The 27854-nt window shown below is 47.9% G+C and overlaps 2 protein-coding genes and 1 gene segment (V, D, J or C); all 3 read left to right on the top strand.

The window, feature by feature from the left end:
• Nucleotides 1–27854, top strand: part of LOC126951110 (probable non-functional T cell receptor beta variable 7-3) — a 632711-nt gene that overhangs the window by 496435 nt on the left and 108422 nt on the right.
• LOC126951109 (M1-specific T cell receptor beta chain-like) overlaps nt 1–27854 on the top strand; it is a 418381-nt gene that overhangs the window by 333464 nt on the left and 57063 nt on the right. The gene's annotated exons all lie outside the window — the stretch shown is intronic.
• On the top strand, nt 185–26421 carry LOC126951078 (putative trypsin-6). 5 transcript variants are annotated; one of them, XM_050784967.1, is made up of 6 exons: nt 185–675; nt 1119–1407; nt 23911–24070; nt 25126–25379; nt 25780–25916; nt 26217–26421. In XM_050784967.1, exons 2-6 carry the CDS (start codon nt 1224–1226, stop codon nt 26367–26369), a joined length of 888 nt encoding a protein of 295 aa, XP_050640924.1. In that variant the 5' UTR covers nt 185–675; nt 1119–1223; the 3' UTR covers nt 26370–26421. The 5 variants fall into 5 exon arrangements, with proteins under 5 accessions (XP_050640924.1, XP_050640925.1, XP_050640926.1 ...); XM_050784970.1 differs by lacking the exons at nt 185–675; nt 1119–1407; nt 23911–24070; ... (1 more) ...; nt 25780–25916; nt 26217–26421 and adding exons at nt 12253–12300; nt 13332–13491; nt 13845–13886; ... (1 more) ...; nt 15198–15334; nt 15641–15810; XM_050784968.1 differs by lacking the exon at nt 185–675 and having other exon boundaries at nt 712–1407.

Genomic DNA, 27854 nt, shown 5'->3' with positions numbered 1-27854 from the left:
CTTTGCTCATTTTGTTTATCTTCTCCAGAACACCCCTGCTTCTTCTACCTTTCAAATAATTCAAACTTGAACTCAGCTCACTCCTGCCCATCACAAACCTGAGTTCTGAGTTGCTAAGAAGGGAAAGTACCCTATAAGGAAGTTCCTTCTTTCCTTACATCATTAGACTTGAGCGGAGACAGCATCTCCATCTCCACACTGCTCTGGCCAAGTTGTGCCTCAGTCAATTACACAACTGTGTCTTAGTGGCCTTGGTAGGGCCCAAATCAGGATATTCTCTGGGAAGATTCACTTTGTACTGAGCCCAGCATAATCTCACTGCATCTAAGACATTCTAGACCCACCCCTCCACATCTTCGTTATTGAACACAATATGTGACCCATTTGCCATGTGCTCAAATCCCTACCTACTGCTCATTCTCAGATCAGATTGTAACCCAGATTTACCATGGTCCAAACTCTGACATCTGATCGGGGCCATGTCATTCTGGTTAATGCTGTCAGCCCCGAGCAAGTGGGTCACCTTGCATCACCCTGAGTGCAGGTTGCCAGGGCAACAGTGAGGCTGCATGAAAAGATCCTATGACAGGATACACATGAGACAGACAAATGTCTTCACATTGAAGAAGGGGAGGAGGAGTGCACCATTGATTTTCCATCCTCCAGATGAACTGAGTAAGTTCCTACATAACCTGTGTCCCCTCCTTCTTTGTAACACTTCCCATCCTTAAGCCTTGGTAGGAAGGAGAACCATCTGGAAGCCCAGAATCCTGTGGAATTCGAGTCTCCCTTCTCCTTATCCCTTAGTGTTGGAATTCTTGTTCCCAAAATCTTGGATTTGACATGCCCGCACACTGACTGGAGAGAAGCATCTTCATTTTCACAGGAAAGAGCCTTAGATAAGACTTTCCTCCTCTCTTCGGGGATCTAGGACACTGAAAAGCCAAGCTTGTTACCAACACTTCCCCTTCCTTAAGTACATTAAATACATCCTCAATAGTTAAAAGGATTCTTAAACAGCCAGACCATTCTTCCTCCTTCTAACCCTCATCTCCAGAGCCTAAGAAAGCCCAGCTGTGTGATCCGGGACTTGGCTTTCCCTGTCTTCCCCATCCCAGCATCCTTGCAGGAAACAGCCGGTCTCCCTCTCTCCTCTCAGAAGACAAGTTTCCTTATCACCTGTGAATCACAAACCCACAGAGTGGCCAAACATAGCCGAGCTGATGCGAGACCCTGGGAAGGGGAAAGCTGCAGGTTTGTTGGTCCTGGTAGGAGTGGTGACCCTCACCACACAGACACCTCCCTCCCAATCCTCGGGGAGGTATAAAGATGGGTCCTCCACCACCAGTCAGGCACTTTCTACTGCCATGAATCCACTCCTGATCCTTACCTTTGTGGGAGCTGCTGGTGAGTATCATGCCCTGCCTCAGGTTCCACCCACACCGTTTCCTGGCAGACACATGCCCTTCCATTCTTGCTACCTCTCCTCTTTTGACTGTGCTCTGATATTCTATTTCCTCCATCTGGCATCTCTACTTCCCATCCTCCTTGGGCTCTCTTTAAGCCTCACCTGTTTCAGCTTCTCCCTGATTTCACTCCCACCACTGTTGTTCATCTATATCCGAGCTGTGGTTGGAGAAGCTGGGAAGGGAGGTCAGGTGGGGCTGGACCACGAAATGAAGCAGCAGGCTTCAGGCTTGGCTCCCACCGCACCCCAATAGCACCACTAGAGTTGCTCTTAACCTCAGATGAACCTGGGGAGGTTGAAAAATTACTCATGCCAGAGACTCAGCTCTAGACATTCTAACTTCATTTGTCTGGGGTGCAGCTTGTGTTCTGGGCTTTTAAGCATTCAGGTGATTTGTAACATTTCCAGGCTGTAACATACAGCCAAAGTTAAGAATTGCTGTACTATTGGCCAATAACAACGTCTACATTTGTTCTGTCGAAGTGAGCCTGGGGTCTGCCCTCAACTCTGCCCTGACTCCACAGATCTGAGCTATGGGGGAAGCTGGTCATGCCAAGTTCTATGCAATCAGGGGGTTTTCCTAGCTTGGCCAAAGTATCCTGACAATCCAGGACTCAAATAGCCAGGAGAAGTACACAGCTGATGAGTAAAAGAGAGAAGCACTCAGTGGATGAGACAATCACATCCCAACTCCTATCCCACTGAAAGCATTGTGAGGACATTCATTGTGACCTCAGCCTAGTGACCCCAGGAGAGATCTAAGCCCCGACCAGGTACCTAGCTACATGCCCTGGAGACACAGACTTGGGAGAGACATCCAGTGATGCTCACCAGGGGTGCCAGCGCTCCCTCCCTTGCCTAGCCTCACTGTACTTGTTATCCATTTCTAATTAGAAGAAAGCAACTCCAGACTGGGAGCACCACCCCTAACATGCTACTGACTTGTATTCTTCCTTATCATTCCAACGCTAGTTGCTGCCCCCTTTGACGAGGATGACAAGATCACTGGAGACTACACCTGTGAGAAGAATTCTTTCCCCTACTAGGTGTCCCTGCATTCTGGCTCCCAGTTCTGCGGTGGCTCCCTCACTAGCAAACAGTGGGTGGTGTCAGCAGGTCACTGCTACAACCCATAAGTGTGGGGCCCCTGACTGCAAAGCTCCAAGCCAGGCTGCCTCGGAGAGCATGGCTTCAGCCCAGAGAAATACTGAGGCTGGGTGAGATGGAGGGGAGAGGTGGTGGAGATAATTTGTAGGCAGCAGCTGACTCTCCAGAGCAGAGAGTGAACACGAGACAGGAACCTCTCACACCCAGGCAAATCCATGAAACAGCAAGGGTTGTGGTCATAAAAGCAGGCAGGGATGATCTTGGGGTGGTCAGAGCTAGTGGGAAAAGCAGGCAAGTACCTTTTGCTGGTTAGCTACACAATAAAGCCACCTAAGAAAGAATTTTTAAAAATACTGATAACTGTGTCCTATCTCAGGGCAATTAACTCAAAGTTTTCAGGAAGAGGGTATGAATATCAGTGAGTATTTCACACTCTACTCTGGTAACTGTACAGTGTATAGACAGAGCTGAGAACCATGACCTACACTAAGAACTCTCAAACCTGAGCATGCATCAGAACGACCTGCAGACTTGTTAAGGCACAAATCACTGGGTCCCATCCCCAAGGTTCTGATCAGTAGGTGGGGGTAAGGCCCAAGAATTTACATTTCTAACAAGTTCCCAGGAGATGCTAATGCTGTGGCTACGCTTGGATTAGATTACACAGAAGGGTGATGCTCACCAGGCCAAGAAGGGAGGGAGGAACAGGCACTGTGCACAGTTAGCAAAGACCTGGGGTGAAGAATGCTGGGGAAACTTCAAGGAGCTCCTTGTGCCCACAGTGCTAGTGACTGTGGAGACTGTGGGAAAGAGGCTGGGAAGGCAGGTTGAGGAGCAGCCTCCTGTGGGATCCCTTTGACTCTGCCCCACCTCACTACCACCAACCTCTGAAGCAGAAAGGTCCTGGATCTCACACATGCACTGACCCACATCCCTCTCCTGCCCATGTGTTATGGTCACACACCCCACCCCATGCCTCCAGATCTGTCCATGAGCAGGGAACGTGAGGACCCTGGGGAAGGTGGGATGGGTGCCCCAGCTGTGAGAGAAGGTCTTCACCATGCCTGCTCTGCCTATCAGCTGCATCCAGGTGATACTGGGAGAGCACAACATCGAAGTCCTGGAGGGGACTGAGCAGTTCATCAATGCAGCCAAGATCATCCGCCACCCCAAATACAACAGGAATACTCTGAGCAATGACATCCTGCTGATCAAGCTCTCCTCACCTGCCATCATCAATACCCACGTGTCCACCATCTCTCTGCCCACTGCCCCTCCAGCCGCAGGCACCAAGTGCCTCATCTCCGGCTGGGGCAACACTCTGAGCTCTGGCGGTGAGTGGCAACCTTTGCCCTTCTACTTCCCTCCATCCTCACAATTTCCAGAATAAACCATGCCCCTTAACTTAAATCTTCTCACCTCCAGGGTTAAGACGCATTTCTAGTGCCCATCACACACGGGCTCTGCACTGGGCATCAGAGGATGCAAAGTCTCCAGGAGTTGGCTCCTAAAATCAAGAGACCAGACAAATGGAGAACTTGGTATGATCACGTCTTGGGAGGGGTTCAACAATGATCATTCTGGGAACTAAAAGCCAGAGCCTCTTGCCAGGACGCATGTTTTGGAGCCCTCTCCAGGGTCAGTGTTACTCTTCAATGTTCCATCCTATATTATTGTCTCCTTCTCTGAGCTGACCCACATTTCGACTTTCTTTGATCTCTTCCTGATCCTCACAGCCGACTACCCAGACGAGCTGCAGTGCCTGGACACTCCTGTGCTGACCCAGGCTGAGTGTGAAGCCTCCTACACTGGAAGGATTACCAGCAACATGTTCTGTGTGGGCTTCCTTGAGGGAGGCAAGGATTCTTGCCAGCTGATTTGGAAAACCCTTCCCATGCTGAGGCTCCCACTGACAGCCAGAGCCCACCCGAGAAAAAGATTTGAACTCCCAAGGTGGCAGGGCTAAGGAGGCTCCCTGCAGTGCCCCCAATGAGAAGTGAGGAAGGCTCCCTTGGGCTGCATGCTGTCTGCTTAGGAAGAACAGAGAATGGGCCACCGTGAGAAGGATGTGGAGCCACAGAGCTGGCTGGAAAGGGGTCTTTTAAGGTTCAGAGTAAATATAGCTATATTCCTCCTCTATCTCTCCATACAACTTGTCCCTTCTTCCCCCAGGGGGACTCTGGTGGCCCTGTGGTCTCCAACGGACAGCTCCAAGGCATTGTCTCCTGGGGCAATGGCTGTGCCCAGAAAAACAAGCCTGGAGTCTACACCAAGGTCTACAACTATTTGGCCTAGATTAAGGACACCATAGCTGCCAATGGCTAAAGCCCCAGTCTCTCTGCAGTCTCTATACCAATAAAATGACCCTGTTCTCCCTGTGTCTGTGCCTGCTCCCTCACCCTCCTTCACACTGGAAAGCATCCTCCAATCTCAGGTCAGACACAACAGTCCCCCTTAAAGGTAAGGAGAGCCCGCAACTCCCAATATGTGTTCCATGGTACACTAGATTAGCACATACAAAGAAATGGAATCCAAAACTAATAAGAAGCTTGGGAGAAAGGGGGCAGTGTTTTCTAGAGAAAAGTGTGTTTCAGAAAGGTGGTCTTGGGGGAGGTATTGATTTTTATTTGGGTTCTCACAGTGGTTAGAGCTATTCTGCCTTCAGAGCAATCACAGCACAGAAAATGTGTCAGCATCTTCGAGGTGGCCCAAAAAATCTGATCAGCTGAATCTTATTGCTAACATACAATGACAAATGCTATTGGTGATGACGTGCCTCTCCCAGGAATGTGTTGGCACCAAGCCCTCCCTTCTCATTCACCTGGAAAATCAGACTCAAGTAAATCTCCCTGGCCCCTAACTCTTTCCTCAATTCCCTAGTTCCATCTCTGTGAGCAGCTAGAGAGATGTCTGGTCTACCATAGCGGGAGCCTGACTGTGACTTGGGAATCAAGCCCAGCTCTGCAAGTTTCATTTTTGTCTTCTCTGCCTTTGGGATAGGATGCCGCAGTGAATCGCACAGCTACCACAGCTCCCCACGCTGATCAGGGAAAGAAACTGGAGAGGGTCAGGATTCACCCTATTGATCAATTAACTGAGGAAGGATTCATTTTCATAAAACTTTCTTACCTTTGAGATACTTCAACTGAGTTACTTGGGACTCTTTAAAAAAGGTGGAAGGAAAGACATCTGAGGGCTGTGACACCATCCAGCCACTCTGGTCACATGTTGGCTGGCTTTCACCCACTGGACGCAGCGGATGGAGACAGGTTACCTGTGGCACCTGTGGCACCTGCCAAAGCCTCCTCCTGGCAATTCTGAGAGGGCCCATAGCTCATCCAAGCTTGTCGCCGAAGATCCAAGCAAGCTTCTCTTTGAAATTCCACCTTCACCTTCTGTCCCCAGTGCTTGTGGACACCCCTGGGAGCTGGTACCAAGGGCCAGGAGCAGGCAAGGGAGACAGACATGTTCAGAGCACACTTCCAGTTACAGGGAACAAAGCACAGGCCTCCAAGTGTCCACGAAGCAGCATGCAAATTGCAGTGATGAGTAGAGTAAAACCCCTACATAGAGCACAGCATTCCTGGCAAACACAGGGCACCGCAGTCCACATGCTGTGGAATACACCCAAGTAAGCATCAGACACTTGTTTGGTAAAAGTAGATGTGTAAGATCAACTACCTTGAGAGGGCCATCTGTGCTCCAGATGTGTGAATCGTGTGAGGAGACTGCTACCACTCACTATCTTCAGAGGAAAACAGGGCTCAGGGCTCACACATAATGGACAGATACACACGGGTCACCCAGAAAGTCACTGCATATAAACATCCCTTTGTTCAACATGGATTTGGTTTTTATGGATCGAAACACAGACCCTAGTTCACTTTACAGCCTTGGGTTTGTCTGCTTTTGGAGATATATATCCAGTAGATAGACAGACAGACAAGACAGATTCACTTTTTTCATTTCTTACTGTAATGTCAATGCCTGGTCTGAATATCATCGTCACTCAAGTGTAAAAGGAAGAACCAAATGCTTCACAGAAACAGGGATGGGTGGGGAGTGTTAGTTTCCACTGTTTTCTGTCTCCATTCATATCATTCCTAACAAAGCCCAGCTGGTTACCTGAAGCCAAGACACAGATACAAGCATCCCAATGGCATGACATTCCAGACAGCTGCTTCCACCTCCTACCTGGGCCACATAGACTCTTTACACAGAAAAGTGAGTCACCCTACTCAGATGGGTTGCCAGCAGAAAAAACAGGGCATGAAAATGACAGATAACCATGGGATTTCTTCTAAGTGGTCTGTGTAAAATAAACCACCACCACTACCACCATGAAAAACACAAAACAAGATTAAAAAAATAAGGCTTATTCAAAATTCAAGACAAAATACTGTATGAGAGCCAGCCCAGGGGTTGCCTTTTCTCAGACCATACAGCTTTCCCTGTCCATTTGCTCACACGGAACCATGAGATGTGAAGGTCTATAGAAAGTGTGCTTGGGATCGAGGCTGGTACAGTTCACCTGTGGGTCCAGACCAAAGGGCAAAGAGGCAGAAAGCTGCAACTCTGTCCACTGCCACGACTTAGGGCCTCCTTCTCACAGAGTCGTCAAAGAGACCCCACCTCAACCTTTACACAAAACATCTCTTTCTGGATGAACTATAGCCAGGCTGGAGTGCCATGACATGATCTCTGTTCACTGCAACCTCTGGCTCCCAAGTTGAAGTGATTCAGTCTTCCAAATAGCTGGGGTTACAGGCGCCCGCGACCATGCCCAGCTAATGTCTTTCCTTCTTTCTTTCTTTCTTTCCTTTCTTTCTTTCTTTCTTTCTTTCTTTCTTCTTGCTTGCTTGCTTGCTTGCTTGCTTGCTTGCTTGCTTGCTTGCCTGCCTGCTTGCTTGCTTGCTTGCTTTTTCTTTCTTTTTCTTTCTTTTTCTTTCTTTCTTTCTTTCTTTCTTTTTTCTTTTTCTTTCTTTCTTTCTTTTTTTTCTTTTTCTTCTTTCTTCCTTTCTTTCTTTTTTCTTTCTTTCTTTTCCTTCTTTCTTTTTCTTTCTTCCTTCCTTCCTTTCTTCCTTCCTCCCTCCCTCCCTTCCTTCCTTTTTTCTTTCTTTTTCTTTCTTTTCTTTCTTTTTCTTTTTTTGTATTTTTAGTAGAGACAGGGTTTCACTATGTTGGCCAGGCTGGTTTTGAACTCCTGACCTCAAGTGATCCAAAGTGCTGGGATTACAGGCGTGAGCTACTGCTCCTTGCCCAGGTTCCATTTAAAAATTTCAACTTTTATTTTAGATTCAGGGGGTACATGTGCAGGTTTGTTACATGGGTGTATTGTGTGATGCTGAGGTTTGGGGCACAAATGATCTCATCACTCAGGCAGTGAGCTTAGTACCCAACAGGTAGTTTTTCAGCCCTTTCCACCCTCCTTCTCTCTTCCCTCTAGTAGTTGCAGTGTCTACTCTTCCCATCTTTATGTTCATGTGTACCCAATGCTCAGCTCCCACTTATACATGAGAACGTGATATTTGGTTTTCCATTCCTATGTTAATTTGCTTAGGATTATGGTCTCCACCTCCATCCATGTTGTTGCAAAGGACATGTTTTCATTCTTTTCATGGCTGCATAGTATTCCATGGTGTATATGTACCACATTTCCTTAATCCAGTTTACCACTGATGGCCACCTAGGTTGATTTCATGGCTTTGCTGCTGTGAATAGTGCTGTTAAGGGCTTTCTAGAGCATGTGTCTTTTTGGCAGAACAATTATTTTCCTTTAGGTAAATGCCCAGTAAAGGAATTGCTTGGTGGAAAGGTAGTTCTGTTTTAAATTATTTCAGAAATCTCCAAAATGCTTTCTGCATTAATTTTTCCATGAACTAATTTATACTCTGGCCAACCATGTGTAAGTGTTCCCTTTCCTCTGCAGCCTAACCAGCCCCTTCTGTTTTTTTGACATTTTATTAATAGCCACTCTGTAGCCAAGCTCTTTCAAGGACAATGTGGGGAAGAACCACAAACATCCCTTTTCCAGAAGAGAATTATTGCCTGCCCACTGGTAGAACTCTTGTTTTCATCTGTCTTTCATTGCCTGTTTTTCAAAGAAAACCCAAAGGTAAAGTGGTAGGATCTTCGACACCAGAAAAAGTTTGCAGCCACCAGAGCCTGCTGGGAAGTGGTCCATCAAGCATGCATTGATCTTGCCACCTGGAATTTGAGAGATCAACAAGCCCCATAGCAACTTACCATACAACTGCCCATCAGCGCCCATCCTTTCAAGCTCAATTCTGGCTCTGCAGACATTGGCAGCCACACGTCACAAATCCTGGGTCTCTGTGGACTTCCCTCATCACCCACGGACACAATGGGCTGCCTGTCCTAGGCAGAGACACAGCAACATTCTCTTAAACTGAAATTAAGGATAAATTCCCTTCACCAATAACCATCTGAGGGCACAGCCCCTGCCTCCTTCCTCGGGGATTTTAACACTCACATCTCTCTGACCCAAACAGGTAGGTGAGATCTGACTTGAAAGGGGAGAAAATCGGGAAGTATTGGGGTATCAGGAATGAATCCCCAAGTGTTTTTGTGTTGGGACAGGTATCCACATCCCGAACTGTACCTGGAGATAGGGAAAAATGCAGGAGAGGAGAGGAGAAAAAAAGAGGAACAAAGTGGCTGAAAGTCACGGAAAGCTTCTCTCATGGTTCTTTCTGACTCTGGTTGCTTTGCCAAGGTCTTGAGTACAGGGAGGGTGGGCTCTGGCTGGGAGCTGCTGCTCTGGGAGATGGAAGAGTCACTTCACCTCCAGAAAGCTCATTTGATCATCTGTAAAATGGGCAATCCCATAGGTGTTTGTGATGATAAAATGAAAAAATCATTCTTAACTTAAATGAGTTACATGTTGTATAGTAAGTTATGTGCTATATAGTAAGCACACAGATACAATTCACTGTTATAATTGAAGGACAGTGGTTTGGTGGGCTAAGCACTAACCACAATCCAGAGAGATGTCTTAAAGAAATAGACAAAAGAAATCTGTAGTTCAGAATGAACAGTACCAAGAATGGCATGTCCTCCAAATGGAGCTTGGGCAGCTGGATCTGAACCTGTCCTACATATCTGAGTCTACAATATGAGGTAACAGTCTCCACCTATAGCTGTCTTCTCTGCCTGCAAGGTCATTCCTTTTGAAGAAAGCTGACCTCAGACTATACTGTGATCATTTAAGGAAGAGCGCAAAATACTGGAGAAGTCTAGACTTCAAGCTCTAGATACAGAAAATCCTCATATTCTTAGGTGTTCTGTTTCAGAGAGTCAGAACCACAAGCACTGATCCAAAAATCCCTTTTACCAAACAAATTTTCCATCTTCTACCAAGGTTCACCTCCCTGTTTAGTGCACACTAGTGTCTACAGTTGCTAGAGCAAGAGTCTCTCCTTATTCTCTAATGGAGGAGTTCTGTGAAGACCCCATGACAAGGAGAAAAAACAAAACATGTTTAGGGACAACATGGGAAAAGCCCATATTATCAATGCTCCAAAACCTGGCTACTTGAGGCTTGGCCAGTTGTTCGTGAGCAGAGAGGTGTGTCATCTACATGGCAGTCAAGGCCTGGATGGGTCTGGAACTGTGGCAAGGTAAGGCTCTGAGACAAGCTGCCAGAAGAAAGACGAATTCAATCATCTATTTCTGCCAGGAAGAAAAGAACTAGGAAGGAATCAAACGTACAGTTTGACCTCTGGGGACCTCTGCCTCTATCCTCAGTAAATCTCCTTTTTGATGCCACCTGCAGCAATTCCTACACTTCACAACGCTCTCCATGGCTTCTGTTGGTCTTATGGTCAGCTCTGCCAAGATCTGTATTCTTGGGCAAGACAGAATCATTCTGAATCTCATTGTCTTCCTCTATAAGTGGAAATTATTTTGCTCTGCACAAATCATAATTACCATGTTTGTGGGAAGTTAAACTGTGAAACTCAGCAAAAATGAAAAGTAATTCACCACTGTTACTTACGTGAAAACTCTTGCAAAGCTGTCAGGCACCGTGGACCATCTAAATATAGCAGTGTTAGCTATGAGCCCATCACTGATTAGAGGGGGTACGGGGTGGAGAGGGGTGTCTGAACAGTGGGTCTCCTGGCTGTGGGGAAACTGGTTCAGAAGCCATTCTAGGAGCTGAAACTGAAGTTACTCTGTGTGTCCTCTCAACGCCACAGACACCACTTAGGCATTTTTTTCCAATTCTCTCTGGTTTCCATTTGCTTCCTCCCTCTATCCCCTGGCCATGTCCAATTTCACTACCAAGTTTCTGATCTTTTCTCATTTGGTTCACTGTCTCCAGAACATCCCTGATACTTTTACCTTTCAAACAATTCAACCTTGAACTCTGCTCACTCCTGCCCATCACCAACCTGAGCTCTGAGTTGCTGAGAAGGGAAAGCACCCTCATAAGGAAGCTCCTTCTTTCCTTACATCATTAGACTTGAGTGGAGACAGCATTCCCATCTCCACACTGCTCTGGCCAGGTTGTGCCTCAGTCAATTACACAACTGTGTTTAGTAGCCTCGGTAGGGCCCAAATCAGGATATTCTCTGGAAAGATTCACTTTCTACTGAGCCCAGTGTAATCTCACTGCATCTAAGATAGAAAATTCTAGATCCACCCCTCTAAATTTCCATCACTGAATCCAACATGCGACCCATTTAACATGTGCTAAAATCTCTACCTACTGCTGATTCTAAGATCAGATCATAACACAGATTTACTGTGGTCCAAACTCTGACATCTGATCAGGGGCATGTCATTCTGGTTCAGACTGTTAGCCCCGAGCAGGTGGGTCAGTTTGCATCACCCTGAGTGCAGGTTGCCAGGGCAACCGTGAGGCTGCATAGAAAGAACCTGCGACAGGATACACATGAGAGAGACAAATGTCTTCACATTGTAGACAGGGAGGAGTGCACCACTGGTTTTCCATCCTCCAGATGCACTGAGTAAGTTCCTACCTAACCTGTGTCCCCTCCTTCTTTGCAACACTTCCCATCCTTTAGCCTTGATAGGAAGGAGAGCCATCTGGAAGCCCAGAATCCTATGGAATGCGAGTTTCCCTTCTCCTTACCCCTTAGTGTTGGAATTCTTGTTCCCAAGGTCTTGGATTTGACCTTCCCGCACACTGACTGGAGAGAAGCATCTTTATTTTCACAGGAATGAGCCTTAGATAAGACTTTCCTCCTCTCTTGGGGGATCCAGGACACTCAAAAGCCAAGCTTGTTACCAATGCTTGTCCTTCCTTAAGTACATTAAATACATCCCCAGTAGTCAAAAAGACTCCTAAACAGCCAGGCCACTCTCCTTCCTTCTAACCATCATCTCCTCGGCCTAAGAAAGCCCAGCTATGTGATCCAGAACTTGGCTTTCCCTGTCTTTCCCATCCCAGCATCCTTGCAGGAAACAGCCGGTCTCCCTCTCTGCTCTCAGAAGGCAAGTTTCCTTATCACCTGTGAATCACAAACCCACAGAGTGGCCAAACACAGCCGAGCTGATGCAAGACCCTGGGAAGGGGAAAGCTGCAGGTGTGTTTGTGCTGAGAGGAATGGTGACCTTCACCTCACAGTCACCTCCTCTCCCGATCCTCAGGAGGTATAAAGATGGGTCCTCCACCACCAGTCAGGGACACTCTACCACCATGAATCTATTCCTGATCCTTACCTTTGTGGGAGCTGCTGGTGAGTATCATGCCCTGCCTCAGGCCCCACCCACACCCTTTCCTGGCAGACACAAGTCCTTCCACTCTTGCTGCCTCTTCTCTTTTGACTTTACTCCAATATTCTGTTTCCTCCATCTGGCATCTCTACTTCCCATCCCCCTTGGGCTCGCTTTAAGCCTCACCTGTTTCAACTTCTCCCTAATTTCACTCCCACCACTGCCATTCATCTATATCCAACATGTGAATGGAGAAGCTGAGAAGGGAGGCCAGGTGGGGCTGGACCATGAAATGAAGCAGAAGGCTTCAGGTTTGGCTCTGACAGCAGGAGAATAGCACCACTATAGCTGCTCTTAACCTCAAATGCACCTGGAGAGGTTGAAAAATTACTCATGCCAGAGACTCAGCTCTAGAAATTCTAACTTCATTGTCTGGGGTGCAACCTATGTTCTGGGTTTTTAAGCTTCCCAGATGATTTGTAACATTTCAAGGCATGCAGCCAAGGTTAAGAATTGCTGTCCTATTAGCCAATAACAACGTCTACCTTTGTTCTGTCAAAGTGAGCCTGGGGGCTGCCCTCAAATCTGCCCTGACTCCACTGTTCTGAGCTATGAGGGAATCTGGTCGTGGTCAGGTCTGCGCAGCCAGGGCGTTTTCCTAGCTTGGTCAAATTATCCTGACAAGCCAGGGCTCCAATAGCCAGGAGAGGTACACAGCTGATGAACAAAGCGAGAAGCACTCAGTGGGTGAGACAAGCACATCCCAACAACTCCTGTCCCACTGGAAGTATTGTGAGGAAATTCCTTGCGACCTCAGCCTGGTGACCCCAGGAGAGATCTGAACACCCACAGGGTACCTAGCAATGTGCCCTGGAGACACAGAGACTTGGAAGCCACATCCAGTGATGCTCACCAGGGATGGCAGCCATCCCTCCCTTGCGTAGCCTCACTGTGCTTCTTAAGGATTTCAAATGAGAAGGAAGCAACCGCAGGCTGGGAGCACCACCCCTAACATGCTACTGACTTGCCTTCTCCCTTCCCATCTCCACTCCAGTTGCTGTCCCCTTTGACGATGATGACAAGATCGTTGGGGGCAACACCTGTGAGGAGAATTCTGTCCCCTACCAGGTGTCCCTGAATTCTGGCTACCACTTCTGTGGTGGCTCCCTCATCAGCGAACAGTGGGTGGTTTCAGCCGGTCACTGCTACAAGCCGTAAGTGTGGGGTGCCTCACTGCAAAACTCCCAGCCAGGCTGCCTGGGAGAGCATGGCTTCAGCCCAAGCAAATACTGAGGTTGGGTGAGATGGATGGGAGAGGTGGTGGAGAAGAAAACTTGCTGGCAGCAGCTGATTCTGCAGACCAGAGTGAACACAAGACAGGAACGTCTCACACCAAGGTAAATCCATGAAACAGCAAGGGCTGTGGTCATAAAAGCAGTCAGTGATGATCTTGGGGTGCTCAGAGCTAGTGAGAAAAGCAGGGATGTACCTTTTGCTGGTTAGCCACACATTAAAGCCACCTAAGAAAGAGTTTTTTTAAAACACTGAAGCCTGTGTCCTATCCCAGGGCAATTAACACAAAATTTTCAGGAAGAGGTTGTGAATGTCAGTGAGTATTTCACACTCTACCTTGGTAACTGTAGAGTGCATAGACAGAGCTGAGAACCACCGCCTACAACAAGAACTCTCAAACCTGAGTATGCACCAGAAACACCTACAAGCTTGTTAAGGCAGAAATCACTGAGTACCATCCCCAAGGTTCTGATCAGTAGATGGGGGTAAGGATGAAGAATTTACATTTCTAACAAGTTCCCAGGAGATTCTAATGCTATGGCTACCCTTGGATTAGAATGCAGAGAAGTGTGTTGCTCACCAGGCCAAAAAGGAAGGGAGGAAGTCACTGTGCGCAGTTAGCAAAGGCCTGGGGTGAATAATGCTGGGAAAATTACAAGGAGCTACTTGTGCCCACAGTGCTAGTGACTGTGGAGACTGTGGGAAAGAGGCTAGGAAGGCAGATTGAGGAGCAGCCTCCTCTGGGATCCCTTTGACTCTTCCCCACCCCACTACCACCAACCTCTGAAGCAGAAATATTCTGGGTCTCACACCTGCACTGACCCACATTGCTCTCCTGCCTATGAGATATGGCCGCACATCACACCCGATGTCTACAGAGCAGTCCATGAGCAGGGAGCTTAAGGACCCTGGGGAAGCGGGAAGGGTGCCGTGGCTATGAGAGAAGGTCTTCACCATGCCTGCCCTGCCTATCAGCCACATCGAGGTGAGACTGGGAGAACACAACATCGAAGTCCTGGAGGGGAATGAGCAGTTCATCAATGCAACCAAGATCATCCGCCACCCCAAATACAACGGGAATACTCTGAACAATGACATCATGCTGATCAAGCTCTCCACGCCTGCCGTCATCAATGACTACGTGTCCACCATCTCTCTGCCCAATGCCCCTCCAGCTGCTGGCACCGAGTGCCTCATCTCCGGTTGGGGCAACACTCTGAGCTCTGGCGGTGAGTGGGACCCTTCGCCCTTCTACTTCCCTCCATCCTCACAATTTCCAGAACAAACCATGCCCCTTAACTTAAAACCTGTCACCTCCAGGCTTAAGACACATTTCCAGTGCCCATTACACACAGGCTCTGCACTGGACACCAGAGAGACGCAAAGTCTCAAGGACTTGGCTCCTAAAATCAAGAGACAGGACAAATGGAGAACTTGCTATGATCGTGTATTAGGTTCAACAATGATCATTCTGGGAACTAAAAGCCAGAGCCCCTTGCCAGGACTTATGTTTTGGAGTCCTCTCCAGGGGCAGTGTTCCTCTTCAGTGTTCCATCCTAGATTATTGTCTCCTTCTCTGGCCTGACCCACATTTCGACTTTCTTTGATCTCTTCCTGATCCTCACAGCTGACTACCCAGATGAGCTGCAGTGCCTGGACGCTCCTGTGCTGACCCAGGCTAGGTGTAAACTCTCCTACCCTTTCCGGATTACCAGCAACATGTTCTGTGTGGGCTTCCTTGAGGGAGGCAAGGATTCCTGCCAGGTGATTTGAACAACCTTTCCCATGCTGAAGTTCCCACTGATACCCAGGCCCCATCTGGGAAAAAGATTTGAACTCCCAGTGTGGCAGGGTTGAGGAGGTTCCCTGCAGTGTCCCCATGGAGAAGTGAGGAAGGCTCCCTTGGGCTGCATGCTGACTGCTTAGGAAGAACAGAGAATGGGCCACCACCATAGAAGGACGTGGAGGCACAGAGCTAGCTAGAAAGGGGTCTTTTAAGGTTCAGAGTGAATGTAGCTATATTCCTCCTCCATCTCTCTCTCCATACAACTTGTACCTTCTTCACCCCAGGGTGACTCTGGTGGCCCTGTGGTCTGCAATGGACAGCTCCAAGGTATTGTCTCCTGGGGCTATGGCTGTGCCCTGAAGAGGAGGCCTGGAGTCTACACCAAGGTCTACAACTATGTGGACTGGATTAAGGACACCATAGCTGCCAACAGCTAAAGCCCCCAGTCCCTCTGCAGTCTCAGTACCAATAAAGTGACCCTTCTCTCATTGTCTGTGTCTGTGCCTGCTGCCTCACACTCCTTCACACTGGAAAGCATCCTCCACTCTCAGGTCAGACAGGACTGTCTCCCTTAAATGTAAGCAGAGCCCCCAGCTCCCAAAATGTGTTGCATGGTACACTAGATTGGCACATAAAAAGAAATGGAATCCAAAAATAATAAGAAGCTTCAGAGAAAGAGGGGCTTTGTTACTGTTTCTAGAGAAACGTGTGTTTCAGAATGGTGGTCTTTGGTGGGGGGTATTGATTTTTATTTGGGTTCTCACAGTGGTTGGAGCTACTTTGCCTTCAGCACAATCACAGCACAGAAAATGTCAGCATTTTCAAGGTGGCCCAAAAAATCTGACCAGCTGAATCTTGTTGCTAACATACAACAATAATGACAAATGCTGTTGGTGATGATGTGCCTCTCCCAGGAATGTTTAGGCACCAAACCCTGGACCAAGCCTGCCCTTCTCATTCACCTGGAAAATCAGACTCAAGTAAATCTCCCTGGACCCCTAACTCTCCCTCAATTCCCTAGTTCCATCTCTGTGAGCAGCTAGAGAGATGTCCCGCCTACCATAGCGGGAGCCTGACTGTGACTTGGGAATCAAGCCCAGCTCTGCACTCTTCTTTGCCTTTGGGGTAGGACGCCACAGTGAATCCCACAGCTACAAACAGCTCCCCACTCCGACCAGGGAACGAAACTAGAGAGGTTCAGGATTCACCCATATGATCAATCAACTGAAGAAGGATTCCTTTTCATAAAATTTGCTTGCCTTTGAAACACTACAAGTTACTTGGGACTCTTTATAAAAGGTGGAAGGAAAGACATCTGAGGGCTATAACATGATCCAGCCACTCTGGACACACATTGGCTGGCTTGAGCCCACTGGACACAGCAGAGGGAGGCAGGCTCCGCAGCACCTGTGGCACCTGCCAAAGCCTCCTACTGGCAATTCTGAGAGGGCCCATGTTGGGGCCGTAACTCATCCAAGTTTGTCACCAAAGATCCAAGCAAGCTTCTCTTTGAAATTCCACCTTCACCTTCTGACCCAAGTGGTTGTGGACACCCCTGGAGCTGGTTTAAAGGACCAGGAGCAGCCAAGGGAGACAGACAAGTTCAGAGCACATTTCCTGTTACAGGGAACACAGCACAGGCCTCCAAGTGTCCACGGAGCAGCGTGCAAATTGCAGTGATGAGTAGAGTAAAACCTCCACATGGAGCACAGCATTCCTGGCCAACACAGGGGACTGCAGTCCACTTGCTGTGGAATACACCCATGTATGCATCAGCCACTTGTTTGGTAAACAGTAAATGTCTACTATCAATTACCTTGAGAGGGCCATCTGTGCTCCAGATGTGTGGTTTGTGTGAGGAGACGGCTACCACTCACTATCTTCAGAGGAAAACAGGGCTCAGGGCTCACACAAAATGGACAGATACACCTGGGTTACCCAGAAATTCACTGCATACAAACATCACTTTGTTCTACATGGATTTAGTTTTTATGGAGTCCAAACTCAGACCCTAGTTCACTTTACAGCCTTGGGTTTGTCTGCTTGTAGAGATACATATAAAGTAGATAGATAGACAAAACAGATACATTTTTTCCCTTTCTTACCGTAATGTCAATGCCTCTTCTGAATATCATCATCACTCAAGTCAAGGGAAGAACCAAACGCTTCGTATAAACAGGTCTGGGCTGGGTGGGGAGTGTTAGTTTGCATTATTTTCTGTGTCCATTCAGATCATTGCTTTCAAAGCCCAGCTGGTTACCTGAAGCCAAGAGACAGACATAAGGATCCCAATGGCCTTCCAGACGGCTGCTTCCACTTCCTACCTGGGCGACTTAGACTCTTTACACAGGAGAGTGAGTCACCCCACTCAGAAGGGTTGCCAGCAGAAACAGGGCATGAAAATCACAAGTAACCACGACATTTCTTCCAAATGTTCAGTGTAAAATAAACCACTACCACCACCACCAAAAATACAAAATAAGCAAAAAAAAAAAAAAAAAAGCTTATTCTAAATGCAAGAGAAAATGCTGTGTGAGAGCCAGGTCAAGGGGCTGCATTTTCTCAGGCCACAAAGCTTTCTCAGTCCATTTGCTCACATGGAACCGTGAGATATGAAGGTCTCCAGAGTGTGTGCTCGGGATCGAGGCTGGAATTGTTCACCTGTGGGTCCAGATCAAAGGGCAAAGAAGCAGAAAGCCACAACTCTCTCCACAGCCACGGCTTAGGGCCTCCTTCTCACAGAGGCTCTGAAGAGCCCCCACCTCAGCCTTCACACAAAACATCTCCTTCTGGCTCAACTACAGCCAGATTGGAGTGCCGTGGTATGATCTCTGCTCACTACAACCTCCGCCTCCAGGGTTGATGTGATTCAGCCTCCCAAGTAGCTGGGATTACAGTCACGCGCCACCATGCCCAGCTAATTTTTTTTTTTTTTTTTTTTAAAGTAGTGACATGGTTTCACCATGTTGTCCAGGCTGGTTTTGAACTCCTGACCTCAAGTGATCCAAAGTTTTGGGATTATAGGCATGAGCCACCACTTCTGGTCCAGGTCCCATTTAAAAAAATAATAATAATTTCAACTTTCATTTTAGATTCAGCGGCTACATGTGCAGGATTGTTACATGCGTATATTGTGTGATGCTGAGCATTGGGGCACAAATGATCTCATCACTCAGGCAGTGAGCTTAGTACCCAATAGGTAGTTTTTCAGCCCTTTCCACCCTCCTTCTCTCTTCCCTCTAGTAGTTGCAGTGTCTCCGGTTCCCATCTTTATATCCATGTGTACCCAATGCTCAGCTCAAAATTATAAGTGAGAACCTGATATTTGGTTTTCTGTTCCTATGTTAATTTGCTTAGGATTGTGATCTTCAGCTCCATCCATGTTTCTGCAAAGGACATGATTTCATTCTTTTCTTGGCTGCATAGTATTCCACGGTGTATATGTACCACATTTCCTTTATCCATTCTATTGCTGATGGCCACCTAGATCGATTCCATGGCTTTGTATTGTGAATAGTGCTGTGACGGATATGCAAGACCATGTGTCTTTTTGGCAGAAAAAATTATTTTCCTTTGGATAAAAGCCCACTAAAGGAATTGCTGGGTGGAATGCTGGTTCTGTTTTAAATTATTTCAGAAAACTCCAAACTGCTTTCTGCATTAATTTTTCCATGAACTGATTTACACTCTGGCCAACAGTGTATAAGTGTTCCCTTTCCTCTGCAGCCTCACCAGCGTCTTCTATTTTTTTGACATTTTAATAATAGCCACGCCAAAACCAAGCTCTTTCAAGGCCAACATGGGGAGGAGCTACAAATATCCCTTTTCCAGAAGAGAATTCCTGCCTGCCCACTGGTAGAATTCTTGTTTTCATCTGTCTTTCATTGTTTGTTTTTCAAAGAAAAACCAAAGGCAAAGTAGTATGACCTTCCACACCTGAACCAGGTTGCAGCCACCAGAGCCTGCTGGGAAGGGGCCCATCAAGCATGCGTTGATCTTGTCACCTGGAATTTGACAGATCAACAAGCCCCATAGCAACCGACCATACACCTGCCCATCAGCACTCATTCTTTCAAGGGATTAGCTCAATTCTGGCTCTGCAGACACTGGCAGCCACAGGTCACAAACCCTGGGTCTCTGTGGGCTTCCCTCCTCACCCAGGACCACAATGGGCTGCCTGTCCTGGGCAGAGACACAGCAACATTCTCTTAAACTGAAATTAAGCATAAATCCACTTCACGAATAATCATCTGAGGGCACAGTCCCTGCCTCCTTCCTTGGGGATTTTAAAACACATCTCTCTGACCCAAGCAGGTAGGTGAGATCTGATTTTAAAGGTGGGGGGATGAATATCGAGATTAATTGTGGTATTAGGAATGAATCTCAAGTGTTTTTGGGTTGGTACAGGCATCCACATCCAGAACTGTACCTGGAGATGGAGAAAAATGCAGGAGAGGAAACGAGAAAAAAAGGGGGACAAAGTTGCTGAAAGTCATTGAAATCTTCTCCCATGGTTCTTTCTGGCTCTGGTTGCTTTGCCAAGGTATTGAGTTCAGGCACGGCCGGCTCTGACTGGGAGCTGCTGCTCTGGGAGATGGAAGAATCACTGCACCTCCAGAAAGCTCATTTGATCATCTGTAAAATGATCATTTCATCATCTCTAAAATGTAAAATCCCAAGGTGATTGTGATGATAAAATGAAAAAATATTCTTAACTTATATGAGTTACCTGCTGTATAGTAAGTTACATGGTATATAGTAAGCACACTGATATGATTCACTGTTATAATTGAAGGTCAGTGGTTTGCTGTGCTAAGCACTAACCACAAGCCAGAAAGATGTATTAGAGAAGTAGACAAAGAAATCTATAGTTCAGAATGAACAGGATCCAGAATGACATGTCCTCCAAATTGTGCTTGGGCAGCTGGATCTGAGCCTATCCTACATATCTGAGTCTATAGTACGGGGTAACAGTCTCCACCTATAGCTGTCTTCTCTGACTGTAAGGTCATTCCTTTTTGAAGAAAGCTGACCATATACTGTGATCATTTAAGGAAGAGCGCAAAATTCTGGAGAAGGCTAGTCTTCAAGCTCTAGATACAGAAATCCTCATATTCTTGGGTGTTCCCTTTCAGACAGAGAGTCAGAGCACAAGCACCTGATCCAAAAATCCCCTTTTCCAAACACATTTTCCATCTTCTACCAAGGTTCACCTCCCTGTTTAGTGCACACTGGTATCGTGTCTACACTTGCTAGAGCAAGAGTCTCTCCTTATCCGCTAAGGCAGGAGTTCTGTGAAGATCCCATGACAAGGGGACAAAATGAAACAACATGCTTAGGGACAACACAGGAAAAGTCCATATTATCAATGCTCCAAAACCTGGTTACCTCAGGCTTGGCCAGTTATTCATGAGCAGAGAGGTGTGTCATCTACATGGCAGTCATGGCCTGGATGGCTCTGGAACTGTGGCAAGGTAACGCTCTGAGACAAGGTGCCAGGAGAAAGATGAATTCAATCATCTATTTCTGCCAGGAAGAAAAGCACCAGGAAGGAATCAGATGTACGGTTTGTCCTCTGGGGACCTGTGCCTTGATCCTCAATAAATCTCCTTTTAGATGCCACCTGCAGCAATTCCCACACTTCACAATGCTCTCCACGGCTTGTTGGTCTTATGGTCAGCTCTGCCAAGATCTGTATTCTTAGCAAGACAGAATCATTCTGAATCTCATTGTCTTCCTCTATAAATGGAAACACTTTTGCTCTGCAAAAATCACAATTAGTATGTCTGTGGGAAGTTAAACTGTGAAAGTCACCAAAATGAAAACAATGTACCACGGTTGCTTACGTGAAAACTCTTCTAAAGCTGTCAGGCACCATGCACCATCTAAATATAGCAGTGTTAGGTATGAGCCCATCCATGATTAGAGGACGTACGAGGTGGAGAGAGGGTCTCCGAGCAGTGGGTCTCCTGACTGTGGAGAAGTTGGCTCGGTGGCCATGGCAGGAGCTGAACTCAAAGGTACTCTGTGTGTCCTCTCAACTCCATGGGTCCCACTTTGGCATTTTTTCCAATTCCCTCTTGTTTCCATTTGCTTCCTCCCTCTATCCCCCTGGCCATGTCCAATTTCACCACCAAGTTTCTGAGCTTTGCTCATTTTGTTCACCGTCTCCAGGACATCTCTCCTTCTTTTACCTTTCAAAGAATTCAAACTTGAACCCTGCTCACTCCTGCCCATCACCAACCCGAGCTCTGAGTTGCTAAGAAGGGAAAGCACTCTCATAAGGAAGCTTCTTCTTTTCTTACATCGTTAGACTTGAGCGGAGACAGCATCTCCATCTCCACACTGCTCTGGCCAAGTTGTGCCTCAGTCAATTACACAACTGTGTCTTAGCAACCTTGCTAGGGTCCAAATCAGGATATTGTCTGGGAAGATTCACTTTGTACTGAGCCCAGCATAATCTCACAGCATCTAAGATAGAAAATTCTAGATCCGCCCCTCCACATCTTCTTTTTTGAACCCAATATGTGACCCATTTACCATGTAATCTCTACCTACTGCTGATTCTCAGATCAGATCATAACCCAGATTGATCATGGTCGAAACTCTAGCATGCCATTGTGGTTCAGGCTGACAGCCCTGACCAGGTGGGTCAGTTTGCATCGCCCTGAGTGCAGCTTGCCAGGGCAACCGTGAGGCTGCATGAAAAGAACTTATGACACGATGCACATGAGACAGACAAATGTCTTCACATTGAAGAACGGGAGGAGTGTGCTATCGGTTTTCCATCCTCCAGATGCACTGAGCAACCTAACTAATCTGTGCCCCTCCTTCTTTGCAACACTTCCCATCCTTAAGCCTTGGTAGGAAGGAGAGCCATCTGGAAGCCCAGAATCCTATGAAATGTGAGTCTCCCTTCCCCTCATCCCTTAGTGTTGGAATTCTTGTTCCCAAAGTCTTGGATTTGACCTTCCCGCACACTGACTGGAGAGAAGCATCTTCATTTTCACAAGAATGAGCCTTAGATAAGACTTTGCTCCTCTCTTGGGGGCTCCAGGACACTGAAAAGCCAAGGTTGTTACCAACGCTTGTCCTTCCTTAAGAACATTAAATACATCCCCAATAGATAAAAGGATTCCTAAATAGCGAGGCCATTTTCCCTCCTTCTAAGCCTCATCTCCTGGGCCTAAGAAAGCCCAGCTGTGTGATCCGGGGCTTGGTTTTCCCTGTCTTCCCCATCTCACCATCCTTGTAGGAAACGGCCAATCACCCTCTCTCCTCTCAGAAGGCAAGTTTCCTTATCACTTTTAAATCACAAACCCACAGAGTGGCCAAACATAGCCGAGCTGATGCAAGACCCTGGGAAGCTGCAGGTGTGTTTGTGCTGAGAGGAGTGGTGACCTTCACCTCACAGACACCTCCTCTCCCAATCCTCGGGAGGTATAAAGATGGGTCCTCCACCACCAGTCAGGCACTTTGTACTGCCATGAATCCACTCCTGATCCTTACCTTTGTGGGAGCTGCTGGTGAGTATCATGCCCTGCCTTAGGCTCCACGCACACCATCTCCTGGCAGACACATGCCCTTCCATTCTTGCTACCTATCCCCTTTTGACTGTGCTCTGATATTTTATTTCCTCCATATGGCATCTCTAGTTCCCATCCTGTATGGGCTCTCTTTAAGGCTCTCCTGTTTCAACTTCTCCCTGATTTCACTCCCACCACTGTTGTTCATCATTATCCGAGCTGTGGTTGGAAAAGCTAGGAAAGGAGGTCAGGTGGGGCTGGCCCAAGAAATGAAGCAGCAGGTTTCAGGCTTGGCTCCTACAGCACCACAATAGCACCACTAGAGCTGCTCTTAACCTCGAATGCACGTGGGGAGGTTGAAAAATTACTCATGCCAGAGACTCAGCTCTAGACATTCTAACTTCATTTGTCGGGGGGGCAGCTTGTGTTCTGGGCTTTTAAGCATCCCAGGTGATTCTTAATATTTCCAGGCATACAGCCAAGGTTAAGAATTGCTATACTATTGGCCAATAACAACATCTACCCTTCTTCTGTCGAAGTGAACCTGGGGGCTGCCCTAAACGCGGCCCTAACTGCACAGATCTGAGCTATGGGGGAAGCTGGTCACGGCAAGTTCTCCACAGCCAGGGGGTTTTCCTAGCTTGGCCAAAGTATCCTGACAATCCAGGACTCAAATAGCCAGGAAAAGTACACAGCTCATGAATAAAAGAGAGAAGCACTCAGTGGGTGAGACAATCACATCCCAACTCCTATCCCACTGAAAGCATTGTGAGGACATTCCTTGCGACCTCAGCCTAGTGACCCCAGGAGAGGTCTGAGCCCCACTGGGTACCTTGCAACGTGCCCTGGAGACACAGAGACTTGGGAGACACATCCAGTGATGCTCACCATGGGTGGCTGCGCTCCCTTCCTTGCCTAGCGTCACTGTGCTTGTGAACCATTTCTAATTAGAAGGAAGCAACTGCAGGCTGGGAGCAGCACCCCTAACATGCTACTGACTTGCCTTCTCCCCTCCGTCTCCACTCCAGTTGCTGCCCCCTTTGACGATGATGACAAGATCGTTGGGGGCTACACCTGTGGGAAGAATTCTCTCCCCTACCAGGTGTCCCTGAATTCTGGCTACCACTTCTGCGGTGGCGCCCTCATTAACAACCAGTGGGTGGTGTCAGCAGGTCACTGCTACAAGACGTAAGTGTGGGGCCCCTGACGGCAAAGCTGCAAGCCAGGCTGCCTGGTGGAGCATGGCTTCAGCCCAGAGAAATACTGAGGCTGGGTAAGATGGAGGGGAGAGGTGGTGGAAAAGAAAACTTGTTGGCAGCAGCTGACTCTCCAGAGCAGAGAGTGAACACAAGACAGGAACCTCTCACACCCAGGCAAATCCATGAAATAGCAAGGGTTGTGGTCATAAAAGCAGGCAGGGATGATCTTGGGGTGGTCAGAGCTAGTGAGAAAAGCAGGCAAGTACCTTTTGTTGGTTAGCTACACAATAAAGCCACCTAAGAAAGAGTTCAAAAATACTAATGCCTCTGTCCCATCCCAGGGCAATTAACTCAAAATTTTCAGAAAGAGGGTGTGAATATCTGAGTATATAACAGTCTACTTCTGGTAACTGTAGAGTGCATAGACAGAGCTGAGAAACTCTGCCTAGGCAAAGAACTCTCAAACCTGAGTATGCACCAGAAACACCTGCAGGCTTGTTAAGGCACAAATCACTGGGTCCCATCCCCAAGGTTCTGATCAGTAGGTGGGGGTAAGGCCCAAGAATTTACATTTCTAACAAGTTCCCAGGAGATACTAATGCTGTGGCTACCCTTGGATTAGATTACACAGAAGGGTGGTGCTCACCAGGCCAAGAAGGGAGGGAGGAACAGGCACTGTGCACAGTTAGCAAAGGCCTGGGGTGAAGAACGCTGGGAAAACTACAAGGATCTCCTTGTGCCCACAGTGCTGGTGACTGTGGAGATTGTGGGAAAGAGACTGCGAAGGCTGGTTGAGGAGCAGCCTCCGTTGGGATCCCTTTGCCTCTTCCCCACCTCACTACCACCAACCTCTGAAGCAGAAAGGTCCTGGGTGTCACACCTGCACTGACCCACATCCCTCTACTGCCCATGTGATATGGCTACACAGCCCACCTGATCCCTCCAGAGCTGTCCATGAGCAGGGAGCTTAAGGACTCTGGGGAAGGTGGGATGGGTGCCCCGGCTGTGAGAGAAGGTCTTCCCCATGCCTTCCCTGTCCATCAGCCGCATCCAGGTGAGACTGGGAGAGCACAACATCGAAGTCGTGGAGGGAACTGAGCAGTTCATCAATGCAGCCAAGATCATCCGCCACCCCAGTTATAACAGGAATACTCTGAACAATGACATCCTGCTGATCAAGCTCTCCTCACCTGCCGTCATCAATGCCCGCGTGTCCACCATCTCTCTGCCCACCGCCCCTCCAGCTGCTGGCGCCAAGTGCCTCATCTCTGGCTGGGGAAACACTCTGAGCTCTGGTGGTGAGTGGGACCCTTTGTCCTTCTACTTCCCTCCATCCTCACAATTTCCAGAATGAAGCATGCCCCTTAACTTAAATCCTCTCGTCTCCAGGGTTAAGACGCATTTCTAGCGCCCATCACACACAGGCTCTGTACTGGGCACCAGAGGATGCAAAGTCTCAAGGACTTGACTCCTAAAATCAAAAGACAGGACAAATGGAGAACTGGCTATGATCATGTCTTAGAGGGGTTCAACAGTGATCATTCTGGGAACTAAAACCAGAATCCCTTTCCAGGACTTATGTTTTGGAGTCCTCCCCAGAGACAATGTTCCTCTTCAATGTTCCATCCTAGATTATTGTCTCCTTCTAAAGCCTGACCCACATTTTGACTTTCTTTGATCTCTGCCTGATCCTCACAGCCGACTACCCAGATGAGCTGCAGTGCCTGGAAGCTCCTGTGCTGACCCAGGCTAAGTGTGAAGCCTCCTACCCTGGAAGGATTACCAGCAACATGTTCTGTGCGGGCTTCCTTGAGGGAGGCAAGGATTCTTGCCAGGTGACTTGGAAAACCCTTCCCATGCTGAGGCTCCCACTGATACCCAGGCCCCACCCGAGAAAAAGATTTGAACTCCCAAGGTGGTGGGGCTAAGGATGCTCCCTGCGGTGCCCCCAGTGAGAAGTGAGGAAGGCTCCCTTGGGTTGCATGCTGTCTGCTTAGGAAGAACAGAGAATGGGCCACCATGAGAAGGACGTGGAGCCACAGAGCTGGCTGGAAAGGGGTCTTTTAAGGTTCAGAGTAAATATAGCTATATTCCTCCTCCATCTCTCCATACAACTTGTACCTTCTTCACCCTAGGGTGACTCTGGTGGCCCTGTTGTCTCCAACGGACAGCTCCAAGGCATTGTCTCCTGGGGCGATGGCTGTGCCCAGAAGAACAAGCCTGGAGTCTACACCAAGGTCTACAACTATTTGACCTGGATTAAGAATACCATAGCTGCGAACAGCTAAAGCCCCCAGTCCCTCTGCAGTCTCTATACCAATAAAATGACCCTGTTCTCACTGTGTCTGTGCCTGCTCCCTCACACTCCTTCACACTGGAAAGCATCCTCCAATCTCAGGTCAGACATGACAGTCCCCCTTAAAGGTAGGCAGAGCCCCCGGCTCCCAAAATGTGTTCCATGGTACACTAGATTAGCACGTACAAAGAGATGGAATCCAAAAATAAGAAGCTTGGGAGAAAGGGGGGCACTGTTTTCTAGAGAAAAGTGTGTTGCAGAACGGTGGTCTTTGGCGGGGGGTATTGATTTTTATTTGGGCTTCTCACAGTGGTTACAGCTACTCTGCCTTCAGAACAATCACAGCACACAAAATGTGTCAGCATCTTCAAGGTGGCCCAAAACATCTGACCAGCTGAATCTTATTGCTAACATACAACAACGACAAATGCCATTGGTGATGACGTGCCTCTACCAAGAATGTGTCAGCACCAAACCCTGGACAAAGCCCCCCTTCCCATTCACCTGGAAAATCAGACTCAAGTAAATCTCCCTGGCCCCCTAACTCTTCCCTTAATTCCCTAGTTCCATCTCTGTGAGCAGCTAGAGAGATGTCCCGCCTACCATAGCGGGAGCCTGACTGTGACTTGGGAATCAAGCCCAGCTCTGCACTCTTCATTTTCATCTTCTTTGCCTTTGGGGTAGGACGCTGCAGTGAATCCCACAGCCAACACCATCTCCCCACTATGACTATGACTAGGGAAAGAAACTAGAGAGGGTCAGGATTCACCCATTTGGTCAATTAACTGAGGAAGTATTCATTTTCATAAAACTTGCTTGCCATTGAAACACTTCAAGTGAGTTATTTGGGACTCTTTTAAAAAGGTAGAAGGAAAGACATCTGAAAGCTGTGACACTGTCCAGCCACTCTGGCCACACATTGGCTGGCTTGCACCCACTGGACGCAGCAGAGGGAGGCAGGGCCCGTTGCACCTGTGGCACCTGCAAAACCTCCTCCTGACAATTCTGAGAGGGCCCATATTCGGGCCGTAGCTTATCAAGGTTGTCACTGAAGATCCAAGCAAACTTCTCTTTAAAATTCCACCTTCACCTTCTGTCCCAAGTGCTTGTGGACACCCCAGGGAGCTGGTACCAAGGGCCAAGAACAGCCAAGGGAGACAGACAAGTTCAGAGCACACTTCCAGTTACAGGGAACAGAGCACAGGTCTCCAAGTGTCCATGAAGGAGCGTGCAAACTGCAGTGATGAGTAGAGTAAAACCTCTACATGGAGCATAGCATTCCTGGCAAACACAGGGGACCACAGTCCACGTGCTGTGGAATACACCCAAGTATGCATCAGACAGTGTTTGGTAAACAGTAAATGTGTCAGATCAATTACCTTAAGAGGGCCTCTGTGCTCCAGATGTGATTCATGTGAGGAGACGGCTACCACTTACTACCTTCAGAGGAAAACAGGGCTCAGGGCTCACACACAAT

The sequence above is a fragment of the Macaca thibetana genome, chromosome 3 (assembly GCF_024542745.1).
Source record: "Macaca thibetana thibetana isolate TM-01 chromosome 3, ASM2454274v1, whole genome shotgun sequence".
NCBI classification, from domain to species: domain Eukaryota; kingdom Metazoa; phylum Chordata; class Mammalia; order Primates; family Cercopithecidae; genus Macaca; species Macaca thibetana.
This window is presented reverse-complemented; position numbering and strand designations above follow the sequence as displayed.